At 39.3% G+C, this 15,637-nt stretch overlaps 1 protein-coding gene across 1 annotated transcript in view; it reads left to right on the top strand.

Annotated features, from left to right (window-relative positions):
- LOC111158721 (AT-rich interaction domain 1B) overlaps window positions 1–15,637 on the top strand; it is a 441,226-nt gene that overhangs the window by 331,610 nt on the left and 93,979 nt on the right. The window contains 1 exon segment of the mRNA XM_022520948.1: window positions 12,929–13,018. Coding sequence (XP_022376656.1) covers window positions 12,929–13,018 — 90 coding nt within the window.

Raw genomic sequence — 15,637 nt, 5'->3', positions numbered from 1 at the left:
TAACAACTGCATTAATCCTATATACCATGGAAATAAATCTGTAGAAAAATATCTCCTTTAATAAAATTCAATACCCAATCATGATACGAACGCTCAGTGAGAGCACCTGGGTGGCTCAGCTGGTTAAACGTCTGCCTTCCACTCAGGTCTGGGATCGAGCCCCTCAGTCTTCTGCTTAGCATGGAGTCTACTTCTCCCTCTGCCACTCACCCTGCCCATGCTCGCTTTCTCTCTCTTTTTCTCTCTCTCAAATAAATGAAATCTTAAAAAAAAAAAAAAAAATGCAATAGAAATTGAGAGGTACTCTCTCAACGTGGTAAAGTATGTATGCCTCAGTTTAAAAACCAGTATCTTTTTTTTTTTAAACTCTTCTTTTTTTTTTTTTAAGCCTGGAAAACCCCAGAGAAACAATGATAAATTAACTCAAACTGTAGAATTCAGTGTTGTTACAGGATATAAAATTAACATACAAAAAACAATAGCCTATAACATTATGTGTCAATTATACTTAAGTTTAAAAAAAAATTGGCTGAGAAGATGGCAGCTTAGGAGGATCCTAAGCACACCCTGCCCCAGGGATACAACTAGATAATGCCCATATCAGCATAAATAACCCAGAGATTGGCAGAACAGACTCCACAACTGAGGGCAGGGAAGAGGCCACATGGAAGAAGATACAAGAGTGAAGACAGAGTCTGGGACCATGGCCCTCCTCCACGGGGATGGAAACTACGGTGTGGACAAAGGCAGAATACGGACTTGCGCACCACGGAGCCCACAAACCCGGAGGATGAATCTCCATAATGTTTGTCTTTGAAAAAGAGAGGGGCTAAATTTTGTGAGTTCTGAAAACCAGCCGAACTTAAAACCTGGAATTTTAAATCAGCTGGTTCAGCCCTGGGAGAGCCTGGAGGGCTTTAGGAAGTTGAGTTCCCCCCCATTTAAGGAGATAGCAGGACAAACAGCCCATGAAGATACAGCATAGAACCAGCAATTTAAAAAACACTGGGGACAGATGGGAGGCAGAGTGATTTGCTTATCTCAGAGTGCTTCCCACAGAGACAGCACAGGGAGACCTCTCTAGGAGCAAAGGAGCGGACAGGCATCATTTCTCTTCCCTGTCCCCCAGCATAAACAGTGGCCACCTGCAGTAACCAGCCCAATGCTGACACTTCTTATCTAATGAGCTTGTATCAAGCCCCACCCCTCTGCCCTTGCATGGATTTGCCCTTCCCAGTTAGGCTCCCCTAAGTCCCCTAGCTATGGGCCTCTCCCCACAGAAGACTGGTGCAAACCCTGCCAATACCACATCTGCTGACTGCACATTTTACAGGACCTCAGTTCTAGTAGGGGCAGGTGTCATTTTACAAGCAGATCACTGTCACCTTGCTGCCCATCATTTGCAGAGAGCCTCTGCAGACAACTGCATTAAAAGAAAAAGAGGCCAAGACTAAAAAGCAGAGCACAGGCAACGCACGTCGAGACACTCCCTGAGGTGTCAGACCCTGAAGAACAGGGGACACAGCACTGTAGGACACTGCGGGACCCCTCTGCATAAGGCTCATATCGTTAAGAACAAGAAACGTAGGTGACTTTCCTAACACACGGAAACAGATACAGAAAGTAAGATCAAATGGGAAGACAGAGAAACATCTTCCAAATGAAAGAAGAGGATCAAGCCACGGCAAGAGACCAAAGCAAAATGGATAGAAGTATTATGTGCCTGATAGAAAACTTAACTCCGTCATCATAAAGACACTTACTGGACTGGAGAAGAGAGTGGAGGACATCAGTGAGACCCTTAATACAGAGATTTAAAAAAGAACCAATCGAAATTAAGAATACAATAAATGAAATTTAAAATACACTTGGTGAAATAAATAGCAGGCCAGATGAAGCACAGGATCGAAATAACAACCTGGAAGACAATAACGGAAAGTAACCACGCTGACCAAAGGAGAGGAAAGAAAATTATGCAAAAAAAAAAGGAAAGAAAAGAATCCAAGTATATCAGTAAAGAAAGCCAATAAACCATGAAAAAGCAAGAGAAGAAAGGATCAGAGATAATCTGTAGAAACGGCCACAAAACAAGTAACAAAATAGCAATAAATACATATCTACCAATAATTACTTTGAATGTAAATGAATTAAATGCTCCGATCAAAAGACATAAGGTGACAGAGTGAATAAAAAATAAGACCCATCTGTGTGCTGCCTACAAGAGACTCATTTCAGACCAAAAGACACCTGTACATTGAAAGTGAGGGGATAGAGACACATTTATTATGCAAATGGATTCCAAAAGCAAGCCAAGATAGCAGTACTTAAAACAGACAAAATAGAATTCAAAGCAAAGATAGTAACAAGAAACAAAGAAGGACACTGTATAATAATAAAGGGGACCATGCAACAAAAGGATATAAAATTGTAAACATTTATGTGCCCAAGATGGAGCACACAAATACATAGAACAGTTAATAACAAATATAAAAGAAATAATAATAATGCAATACTAGTAAGGGACTTTAACACTCCACTTCCATTGATGGACAGATCATCCAACCAGAAAACCAAACAGTGGCTTTGAATGACACACTGGACCAGATGGAGTTTTGTTTTTTGGTTTTTTTTTTAAGATTTTATTTATTCATTTGACAGACAAGATCACAAGTAGGCAGAGAGGCAGGCAGAGAGAGAGGGGAAGCAGGCTCCCCACTGAGCAGAGAGCGGGGCTCGATCCCAGGACTCTGGGATCATGACCTGAGTGGAAGGCAGAGGCTTCAACCCACCAAGCCACCCAGGCACCCCTGGACCAGATGAATTTAAAGACATATTCAGAACATTCCATTCTTGTACAACAGAATACGCATTCTTTTCAAGTGCACACAGAATGTTTTCCAGAACAGACTACATATTAGGCCACCAACGAAGTCTCAACGAATTAAAAAAAATCAGATTCGTACTGTGTATCTTTTCTGACCACAGCTCTATGAAACTAGAAAGCAACCATAAGAAAAAATCTGGGAAGAGCACAAATACATTGAGATTAAATAACAGGCTATTAAACAGTGAATGGGTCAACTAAGAAGCAAGAAAAGTCTCAGATAAACAATCTAACATTACACCTAAAGGAGCTGGGAATAAAAAGAATGAACAAAACCCAAACCCAGCAAAATGAAGGAAATAATAAGGATTAGAACAGATATAAATGCTATAAAAACTAAAAAACAGATCAATGAAACCAGGAGCTGGTTCTTTGAGAAGATCAACAAAATTGATAAACCTCTAACTGGACTGATTTAAAATAGGGGGGGGGAGAACCCAAATAAAATTACTAATGAAAAAGGAGAAATAACAGCCAACACCATCGAAATACAAACAAAACATTGAAATAACAAACAATATTATGAAAACCTGTATGCCAACAAATTGGACAGCTTAGACGAAAAGGATAAATTCCTAGAAACATAAAACCTACCAAAACTTAAGCAGGAAGAAATAGAAATCACCAGCCATGATATTTAATCTGTAACCAAAAAACTCGCAATAAATAAAAGTCCAGGATCAGGTGACTTCACAGGCGAATTCTACCAAACATTTAAAGAGCCCATTCTTCTTTTTTTTTTTTTTTTAAGATTTTATTTATTTGACAGAGAGAGATCACAAGTAGCCAGAGAGGCAAGCAGAGAGAGAGAGAGGAGGAAGCAGGCTCCCTGCCGAGAAGAGAGCCTGATGCAGGGCTCGATCCCAGAACCCTGAGATCATGACCTGAGTGGAAGGCAGAGGCTTAAGCCACTGAGCCAGTCAGGCACCCCAGAGCCCATTCTTCTTAATACCCATTCTTCTTAAACAATTCCAAAAATACAAGAGGAAGGAAAATTTCCAGATTTATCTATAAGGACAGTATCACCCTGATAACAAAACTAGGTAAAGACACCACAACAAAAGAGAACTACAGGTCAGTATCACTCATGAGTGTGGTTGGGAGAAATTCTCAACAAAATATCTGTCCACCTAACCCAACAATACATTTAAAAAATCATATACTGCAACAAAGTGGGATTTATTCCCAGGATGCAAGTGTGGTCCAGGTCCAGTACTCACAAAACAGTCAGTGTGATATGTCACAATAAGAGAAAGAATAAGAGCCATATGATCATTTCAGTAGACAGATAAAAGGCAGGTAACAAGGTGCAACATCCATTTATGATAAAAGTCTCCATAGAGTAGTTTTAAAGGGAACATACCTCAACATAATAAAGTCCTTATTTGAAATTTGAAAAACTCAAAACCAACATCATACTCAATTGGGAAAAACTAAGAGCTTTTTCCTTGAGGATCAGGAAAAAGACAAGAATGTCCAGTCTCACCACTGTTATTCAGCATAATACTGGAAGAAGCCCTAGCCACAGCAATTAGACAACATACAAAAATAAAAGGCATCAAAATTAGTAAGGAAGAAGTAAAACTTTGCTATTTACAGATGACATGATTCTACATATAGAAAACCCTGGAGACTTTCCGCAAAACTATTAGAACTGATAAATGAGTTCAGTGAAGTCACAGGATACAAAATCAATGTACAGAAATCTGTTATCCTTTACATTAATAATGAAGGAGCAGAAAGTGATAGTAAGAAAACCCCATTTACAATTGCACCGAAAGTGATAAAATATATAGGAAGAAACTTAACCAAAGTAGTGAAATACCTGTACTATGAAAACTGTGAAACACTGATGTAGGAAATTCAAGACAACACAAAGAAATGGAAAGACATTCCATGCTCATGGGTTGGAAGAACAAATATTGTTAATATATCTGTACTACCCAAAGCAATCTACAGATTTAATGCAGGCCTATCAAAATACCAACAACAGTTTTCACAGAACTAGAACAAATGGTTCTAAAATTGGTATAGAACCATGAATAACCTTGAATAGCCAAAGCATCTTGAAAAAGAAAAACATAACTGGAGGTAATCACAATTCTGAATTTCAAATTATATTACAAGGCAGTAGTAATTAAGACAGTATGGTATTTGGCATAAAAATAGATACATACATCAATGAAACAGAATAGAAAACCCAGAAATAAACCCACAATTATATGGTCTATTAATCTTTGACAAAGGAGAAATGAATATACAATGGGGAAAACATATTTTCAACAAGTGGTGTTAGAAAAACTGGACAGCCACATGTGAAAGAATGAAACTGGGTTACTTTCTTATACCAGCCACAAAAATAAACTTGAAATGGATTAAAGACTTAAACGTGAGACCCCAAACCATAAAAATCCTTGAAGAAACCACAGGCAGTAATCTCTCCAACATAGGCTGTTAGCAACATTATTCTAAGTATTTCTCCTCTGGCAAGGGAAGTAAAAGCAAAAATAAATTATTGGATTACATCAGAATAAAAACTTTCTGTGCAGCAAAGGAAACAACAAAACTAAAAGGCAACCCCACTAAAAGGGGAAAGATATTTGTAAATGACATACCTGATAAAGGGTTAGTATTCAAAATATACAAAGAATTAATACAACTCAATATCCCCAAAATAAATAGTACAATTTAAAATGGGCAGAATACATGAACACATATTTCTCCAAAGAAGACATCCAGATGGCCAACAGATGCATGAAAAGATGCTTGACATCACTCATCAGGGAAATGCAAATCAAACTATAGTGAGATATCATCTCATACCTGTCAGAATGGCTAAAATCAACAACGCAGGAAATAACAGTTATTGGTGAGGATGTGGAGAAACAAGACCCCTCATGCACTGTTGGTGGGGATGCAAACTGGTGCAGTCACTGGAAAACAGTATGGAGATTCCTCCAAAAAAAAAAAGTAAAAATAGAACTACCTGCAATCAAAGAATCACACTACTGGATATTTACGCCCAAAATACAAAAACACGAATTCAAAGGAATACATGCACCCCTATGTTCATAGCAGCATTATTTACAATAGCCAAGCTATGAAAGCAGCCCAAGATTTGGTACATGTATGTACAATGGAATAGTATGCAGCCATAAAAAAGGAGGAAATCTTGCCGTTTGCAGCAACATGGACAGAGCTGGAGAGTATAATGCTAAGTGAAATAAGTCAGAGAAAGACAAAACCATATGATTTCAGTCATGTGGACTTTAAGAAACAAATGAGCAAAGGGGGGAAAAAGTTCTCTCTTTTTTCTAAGAGAGAACTAAGAAATGGATTCCAAAGAGAGAACTAAGAACTAAGAAACAGATTCTTAACTACAGAGAATAAACTGATGATTCCTGCAGGGTGGGTTGGTAGGGTTATGGGGGAAGCTGGAATGGGGATTAAAGAGTACCCTTATCATGATGAAAAAGTAAAATGAAAAATAAAAGCAATGACCTTCCTCTACACAAGCAATAAACAGTTAAAAGACATACAGTTAGAGAAAATCCTATCTGTAATTAGTAGCAACAAAGATTAAATGCTCAGGAATAAACTTAACATAAAATACACAAAGCTTTTATGTACTTGGAAAAAAGTAAAGAAGACATGAACAATGGAAGATGTTCTCCTCTTCTTGAATAGGATGAACTCAATAGTCTTTCATTCTCCTGAAATTAGAGTATCATTGTAATCCCAGTAAAAACATTAACAAGTTATTTTATGCAGACAAATTGATACTAAAGTTCATGTAGAAAAAATAACGGTAGAAAACACTGAAAAAGAAAAGGTGGGTTAAGGGGTTAGGGAGCTATAGCCTTACTAGACATTAAAATGTGCTATAAGAGTAGATCTTCAAAGCTCTGATCAGAAAAGATAAGATTTGATCTATATTTCATCACACACAAAAATAAAATCGCAGCAGATTAAGATGAGGCCATGCATGTACTTGAAGAAAACTGGGGTGAATTCCTCTTTAACCTTGGTACAGAGAGGAGCTTTCTATAGGACACAGAATCTAGAGGCAATAAAAATAAAGATTGATAAATTTGGCCCTTTGTTTAAAAAAATGTCCACTACAAAAGGCATCATAAAATCCAAAGACAATTGACAAAGTAGGAGAAAATAGTCACAACGCGTACCATAAAGGGTTATTATATCCCTGACATATTAAGAATTCTTAAAAATTACAAGACAAAAGTATTAAAAACCCAGACTGAAAAATGTGGGAAAGACATGAATAAGCAATGAACCAGAAGAGCTATATTTATATCTCTTAAAATGAGAAGGTGGTCAAACTCACTCAGAATCAGGAAGGCAAATTCAAAAATCTCAGATACTGTTTCTCACATATAAGACTGACAAACATGGTTTAAATGACCACATACTTTGTTAGGTTACAGAGAGACAGACCTTTCAAACATCGCTTGTGAGAATTTAAATTGGTTCACAACTTCGCAGAGGGAAATTGACATATTTTTTTGCCCCAACAATCCCACTTCAAGGAATTTACCCTAAAGGTAGATCTCAAACAATACAGAAATACACATGCAAGAGATTGGAAACAGCCAAAATGCCCATATTTGGCAAGTGGTTGCATAAAGTACAGAATATTCACATAAAGGAACGCCATATACCTATTTCTCAAATGAAAAATGTTATAAACTTACAGAACGTACTTTTCAGGATATGTTGTTAAGAAGAAAAGCAAAACCCAAAAGCTATGTAGGATGTTACCCTTCAAGTAGGGAGTAAAATAATGTAAGAGAATCCACAGATATCCTTTCATTTATGAAGAAATATATATAGCAAAGATAAACCAGAACCTTAAAAAAATTGTTTATTATAGAGGGCAGCTGGGAGAGGAGTGGAAAGAAGAAGAAATGGAAACAGAGCAGCAGGATTGAGTCAGGACTGACTCTTCGGCACACATCTTTTTGTATCTCTTGGTGACTTCTGGAACCATGGAAGTATTTCACATACCACCCGAATATCAAAACAATTAGGGCCAGTCAAGATGTGAAGGGAATGCAAAATGGCAGGAAGTCCTCTAACGAATGGCTCTGTTTTTTCACAGTGATGTAGATGCGTAATTCTGAGGTTACTTTGTGTATTGATTGAGATAATGAGATCGGGGTTTCTTACTATTGTAAAAAGAAGTCTTAATAAGGAAAGAGGGAAGACTAAAATATACCCTCCAATTCTGGATTGGAATCAGAGGTATTTTCATAAGCCCACAGTTACACACACAGATACTGAAATGTAGATGCGCATATACGTATGGGTTAGTGTGCATACGTGTATTTCCTACATCTGTTCTCTGAGAGGGCCAAGAAGCAATAGCATCCCAGAAATAATGAGCACACCTAGTGCTCAGATCTTCGTCTGTGAACATGATCTTCCAGTAAAAAGATCAAGCAATCCTAGAAGTGCTTGATTACAGGGCTAGGTCAGAAAAAATGCAAAATGAGCCTGCAGTATCTTACGATTCCACAAACTAAGGATTTGAAGGAACTTCTGATGGCCAATGCTGGAACAGTTCTAGGAACAAAATATTGTCAATGTTGGATTTTAACCCATGGAATAAAATAAATATCAACGAGTGTATTCATTTCTTGTTGTTTGTACAAATTACTATACACTCAGCAGCTTAAAACAACAGACATACACCTTCTCACAGTTTCCATGGCCAGGCATCCAGGCACAGCCCAGTAGGTCCTCTGCTCAAGGCCTCAGAAGGCTGCAGAGTGTCAGATGATCTGTGCTTGTAGAAGTGAGGCCTTCAAGGCCATGGGAAACACAGGTCTGCTGAGAGAAGCCTGGGTCCTCTTTGAAAGTCAGGTCTGCACATCATCATCGCCCTTTTGATTGTCTCAAAACCAGCCAATTAAAGACTTTAATTACATCTGTAAAACACCTTTAATTTTGCCATGTAATGTAATTTTAAGAGTGATATTTCGTTTGTTATATTTGGTTAAAGTCAAGTTACAAGTTCTGCCTTCAATCAAGACGTGAGGATTACACCAGGATGTGATTTGCTGGAAGTCATCCTATAGTGTGTCTTCTACGATGAGTTTTTGTGGATAGAAATAAATAGTCTTATAAATACATAAACAAAGGGGGGGGGAGCTAGTTCTTCCTCACAATAGACTTCCATTAATAAATGCAGAAGGAAAGAAGAGAATAAAGGATCGTCATTACAAAGTTTTGTAATAAATGTAACAGGTGGGGTCCTCTAATGATGCTGAGGTTAATGCAGGCAAGTTGGAAAGAGGATTTGCATAGTCTCAAATATCTTCCCTAAGATGCTCACAACTGCGAAGGGCACAATAGTAATTTTATTTTGGAGGGATTTGGTAGATACCCAACTTTTACCGAGTAATCAGAGTAAACAACACCAGAAATGAAACATGTCTATGTCATAAGCCGTACTCTCCAAAAGCGTCAAGGTCCTAAAACATAAGGAAAGGCTGAGGGTCTTTTATAGGCTGGAGGAGACTACGGAGAAATAAACGCAATGCGAGATGCTAGAATGGAAGGAAGAAAAACAATGGCGAAATTCAAGTAAGATCTTCAGTTAATAGTGTGGTAGCATGTTAAGTGCTTAAGATAATGATACTATGGTTGTATAAGAGGTGAACACTAGGGGAGGTGAGCTAAGGGATTTATAGGAGTTCGTTATACTCATGTTGTAACTTCTGTAAGTGTAAAATTAAAATTTCTTTTAAAAAATCATGCTGCAGACTTCTGAGAGTTTTAAGTTGGCAACAGCAGAAATTCAGGTGACTTACTGATGCTTCATTTTCATTTTGTTGCACCAGGATTTTGTACAGTATCGTATATATGGTCATTGGAGAATAAATACATAGCCGTAAAGTGGTGGGATTTATTCTAACTCAGCATAGTTTTTTCCAGTTGTAATGTTTTTTCCATTATGTTCGCATCATTATAGACAAGGGGAAAATGGCTTTCTTTAAAAACTCTGACTTAGGGGCACCTGGGTGGCTCAGTGGGTTGAGGCCTCTGCCTTCAGCTCAGGTCATGATCCCAGGGTCCTGGGATCGAGCCCCGCGTCAGGCTCTCTGCTCCACAGGGAGCCTGCTTCCTCTCTCTCTCTCTCTCTCTCTGCCTGCCTCTCTGCCTGCTTGTGATCTCTGTCAGTCAAATAAATAAATAAAATCTTTAAAAAAAAAAAAAAACAAAAACAAAACTGACTTAATGTTAAAGCCTTCCCATAAAGTTTGTTTGTTCACTATGCATGGCAATATTCTCTTTTAAAATACCAAATTTTGTTTAAAAGGTTTTACTTATGAGAAACATATGTCCTATAAAAATCTATGATTTTGAGGGTATTTACTTAATTCATTTGGTTCAGAGGGCTCTGAATTATCTTCTTTATGTGGACCAGGGACACAAACTAATCCTGTATTATATTTCTCAGATTTATTTTCTGATTGATCACCGGCTGTGACTGTGCTTCTACCTGTGCCTTGAGAGGGTGACGCTCTCTTTCTTAGTAATTATGAAACTACTGGTGGAAAGATAGGGGGTAAAAGCATGTGGGGAACTTAAAGCAGTTTGCTCAAATCTGTCTTTACCACGAAAAGGCTCTTGTTTATTTCTGTAAAGGATGGATTTAGTAATAAATTTCTCGTTGCCATAAAGAGATATCTGTCTTAGAATTGCACCAGACAAGCATAGTGCTGTTGGATGTGGCAGTGTTTTATGAATTCATGAGATGGGTTTCTTACAGCCTTTCTTTACTTTTACTTGATATATTGTACATGAGAGCAGTGCCTTGGGCGTGCATAGCGTAAGTGGTAGTGTCCTGTATTAACGCAGAATTACTGTTTGTTTTGCTGTCATGAGTCTATGAATTAGGTCTGTCATACAGAAACAATCACTATAATGTAAGCACTTACTGACTTAGTGCAGCTGATTCCCCGGTGACATTTTAAAAAGTCAGGATTTGGCTACAGAGTGCTTTTCATTTCTAAGTGGGCTGCAGATTGGGAGCCTGAGGGCATTTCATAGGAAGCACTTGACCCTGAGTAGACACAACAACTTTTGTGTGTCTATGGCCACGTTGATGACCAGTGTTTACCCTTGAAATTGTTTTCATCCAGAATGTTGTTTTTTTACTTTCCGTTTAATTATTTGGTACTCACACAAATTTATTGCAAATGTCTAGGAGTAAAATGAATGGCTGAAGAGAGACCGGACTGTTTGTCTAGGATTTTTAGACACTAGGCGTGGCTGTGAGTTCAGAGCTACTCCTGGTGGTCTCACAGTGCCACCGTTCTCAGCGTCTGTCCATTCAGGTCTTGGTTTTCACTGTATCTGAGAATGAGAAGGGCATTTGAACCCAGGAGCACTCAGAAATATATGCACAGGTCTTAAATACATTCTTTTCTTAAAGTGAGAAGCCTAAACTCCCAAAAACAATTTGGGATTTTTTAATAGTTCTATTTTGACAACGAGGTGTGTATTATCTAAATGGAAAATCATTTTCCGGCCTCTCTGGCTGCTACAGATACAGCCGTTATTAGAATCAGTAATGAGTGACAGTCCTGAGAGACTCTGGGGACCACGCTCTTCCTGGGCTGGAGTCAGGCCGCCTGGCCTTGCGAGTTGCCGTTGGTTAGAAAGAGGAGAGGGTGGTTGTTCAGCGTAAAACCCCAGGCTCTGCAGCATGACCTTCACCGGGCGAATTGGTGGTGATGTTCAATCCGTTAATTTCCTTCTGTACTCAGCTGTGGTTCTTGTGGCAGTAAACAGAACCATGGAGAAGTGGGTGCTGTGATGGAAGCGGGTAGCTTGACCTAGCACGGTCATCGCCGTAGCCCCGGGGGTGATGTGGGGAGATCGTTACATGCCTGCACAGATGCAGGCATGTATGCATATGTGTACCATGTCGCTATGTATGTGCGTCTATTTCAGTCTTTCAGTTTATTTTAGCAAAGGAGAAGATGAGAAGATAAAACAGCAAGCTCTTCATGCCACGAGAGCTAGCACCTTGAGGACTGGGCTAAATTCAGCTGCCCTCTTCAATAATATTTTTAGTCAAAATGTATCTAAACCTCTGAGCCAGAAAGTGAGTTATCACGTACCCCTGATGATTCTTAAATTTCAAAATCCTGTCTCCTGCCTTCACATGATTCATTGTCTCCCTTTACTTAATAAAAATAACAAGTATCTTTATACTTATACTGAGCATAATTCATATGCTTAGATTAAGGGCCATTAAATAACAAAGTTTTATTAATATTTGTTATGCTAATGGAGGGATTAAAGGAGTAAAAGACATGATTCCTGTCTCAAGGAGCTTACATTATAGTTTGAAGAGACACACTCAGCACACATTAAATAAATGGAAATCAAATAGATGTTAATAGATGCTGTTGTTTTATTAGCAATAAAGATCAAAAAGGGTGCAGAATAATACTTCCTCTTTAGTGCTAATATATATAAAATGTAGATTTTATAGTAGTATGTTCTGGTTTTTTTTCCACCAAAGTCTATTGTGTTTGTATTAAATCTCTGATTAAAGATTTTTTTTTTTTTTAGAAATTGGTTGATATTTCTACATCAAATAAATATTTACCAACAAAAAATTTTTGGCCGCTGTGCATGCCTGGCCACTTAGAAACCAGTTCAAACTCAGGAGGGGGGAATTTAGTTCATTAGTCTCGGATTTTGTTAGCTACGTTAAAGTCTGTGTCAGATTTCTGCCACTCGTTTATTTGTGAGCTTGGGAACTCCTTCAGGAAGAAATGAAACTTATCAGGAGGTCATTTGCTGAGTCTGATTATCCATGTTTCTTCTTCGTTTTACCAGAAAGGGACGATGTAGCCTGCTTTGGGAGCCATGGCTTTTTCTATACGGGGCCATACCTTCTGTAATCGTTAAATTTAAATAAATGTGACTGTGTCTTGGTTTTGCACAATTGCAATATTAATGTAGAGGGTTCCCCATCCCCACTTCCCTTCCTGTGTTTTCCAGGCAGTCAGATGCCTCCTCAGCCACCCGGGAGCCAGTCAGAATCCAGCCCCCATCCTGCCTTGAGCCAGTCACCAATGTCACAGGAAAGAGGTTAGTCTTCAGTTCATGTCTATATATCTTTGTGTTTTGAGTATCTAAGGCTTACACGAATCTGGTCGGCCGTGCATCTCCTTAGAGATAATATTTCTTCGTCAGATGAACAAAAAAAGGACATACATACAACAACCATGGAAGAGAAGCTGCCTTCTTGCAGATCAGGTGAAGTTTTACCAAGTGCAGTTCAAGACCCAAGGAGCACGTGTGTCCACGTAGCACCGTGAAGCACAGTTTGTACATGACCGTAACCTGACACTTGGTCTAGCTGGGCCAAAGGGACTGTTCCCAGTGCGATTTCGATATCGGTCCTAATGAAGTAAAATGTTAGAGTGTGTGTATGTTTAACTGTGTGTAATAGTTTTGACCAACTATTTATCCCAGGATGCTTAGACAGTAAAAATGTAAACACAGAGTAAGACCTTGTATTGTACAATTGTGGTAGCTTAGAACTAGAGCCAACCGGAGAGCTTGTCGAGTTCAGTCACCTCCACTTGAACTCAAGAAACTGAGGACCAGAGAGCTCGCAGAGGATCTCCTCACTGTCAGAGGCTTTCGAGGGCCAGAGCCGGAAGAAAGAACACGGGCTCTTCCTGAAGCTCTTGGCCACGTGGGCCCCCCCGTAGGCAAACTCTGATCTTCAGCTCGGTTGTACACATTGACCCCACATATGACTGCGTTGGTTACGGCCTTTGGCCTTCATTTATTTATGTCTGTCTCCTTTCTCTCCTTCTGTAGTAAAGCTACTTTTGTTGGTGGTGATTTTTGTAGACCAGGCTTTCCACGCCTACTGCACCATGTGGGGCTGTGCCGGCCACTTCCCACTGCCTGTGAGTCAGGGCTCGCCCAGTCCGCCCATGGAGCGTGTCACTTGCGTTCTCCCTCACGCCCACCCAAAAGACAGAAGTGGCTAGCTTGGGAGCTGCTATTTAAAGGTTCCTGACCCCTCACGTTTATAATTATTCCTGTATGAGTTGTACAGATGACGATTTGCTTCTAATTGGAATTAAAAGGTTTCAGTTATTTTACATGTTTAACTCAGCACCTCGTGCTTTAGAAAGTAATGCCAGTGAAAAGATGGGTTAGTCCTAGCTATACATCATTGGTGTTGAAATGAATATTTAGTAGGAATAAAATGAAATTTTTATTTTCTACTACCTCTACATATTTAACTTTTTTATTATAATTTAATGTATAGCTAACACATGAATTCCCTTATTGAGATACTGTAGTATGACCTAATGATGGGATAGCTAATGGTTTTCAAACTTCAAGGTGTATGAGAATTACCTAGAGAACTGGTTAAAAGAGATTTCTGGGCCACACACCCCCAGATTTCTGACTCAGTAGGCTTGTGATGGGCCATTTAAAATTGCATTTTGGGCAAGTCCCCAGCTATTGCTGATGCTGCTGATCTGAGGACCATACTTTGAGAACCACTGCCTTATAATGATACTATAATACGTTCTAATAATTGTGTAGTATGTGCATTTCTTTCTCTGAACTTTCCACTGTATCCTCCTGTGAATCAGTCTTATACCTCACATCTCTCTTCTGTATTAATTCCTTGGGTCTCTGGTCATCTGGAAGTTCATGGAGAGCATGCTAGCACCACGCAAGGGAGAATTCTCTCCAAACTCCTTTACTTGGCCTTGGGTTGCACCTCCGTTGTGCTGCCAGGCCAGGGAAGTGAAGAAAATAAAGGATGAGAGAAATTATCCTGCACTGAAAACCTGCTCAGGCCAGACCCAGAGCTAAGATGAAGATATTTGTCATTTCCCTTAACCCTCACCATAACCCCATAGCACCATTCCCACCAGGAGAGGCCGCTTCTTCGGCAAGCGTTCAAGGGTAAGAGGTTCCTTATTCGGAAGTCCTACCATTCTAAGCTTTATTGCGAAGAACTAAAAGAGAGAAACGCCTTCTAGATCATCTAGCAACATGTCCCCCAGCCTCTTCCAACTGATAACACCCTTAAGAACTTGAAAATGTAGAAAGCCAAATGTGAATCATGGTGCCACAGTGAGGAAACACACTCAAACTTCTAACTTAAACAGGGGCACCTGGGTGGTGCTGTCAGCTAAGCGTCCGACGCTGGGTTTGGGCTCAAGTGGGGATCTAGGCCCCGAGTCAGACCCTGCGCTCAGCATGGAGTCTGCTTCAGACTCTCTTTCCCTCTCCCTTTGCTAAAATTTTAACTTAAATACATTAGCAAGAAAATCCAGAGTTTTCTTCTGGTGTCACTATATAAAATGATTGTGTGGATGTGTTTGTTATTTTTTTCCCTCTGATTATCTTCAGTGTATGTAATGTGGTTTTGGTAATTGGTAATGGATACTTAACAATCTGGGTAGTTATAATAACCATTTCCTTCAAATAGCAAATATAAATTTTATAACTTGCTAAATCTGAATTGATTTTTATGAACACGTTCCCCAGGCTTTCTCTGAAAGGCTGCTAAAGACGTTATGTGAGTCCCTTGTGTGCCTTCTGTTGGTTGGACAGCCCCTACATGGGAAGACCTCGTATTTCCAAATAGGTGGTAAATGATGCTTTGCCATGGGGCACCTGGGTGGCTCAGTCAGTTAAGCATCTGCCTTCGGCCCAGGTCATGAT

The sequence above is a fragment of the Enhydra lutris genome, unplaced genomic scaffold (assembly GCF_002288905.1).
Source record: "Enhydra lutris kenyoni isolate GAN:26980312 unplaced genomic scaffold, ASM228890v2 scaffoldscaffold62, whole genome shotgun sequence".
In the NCBI taxonomy this organism is placed as follows: Eukaryota; Metazoa; Chordata; class Mammalia; order Carnivora; family Mustelidae; genus Enhydra; species Enhydra lutris.
The sequence above is the reverse complement of the archived record's forward strand: the minus strand, read 5'-3'. Positions and strand labels throughout refer to the sequence as shown.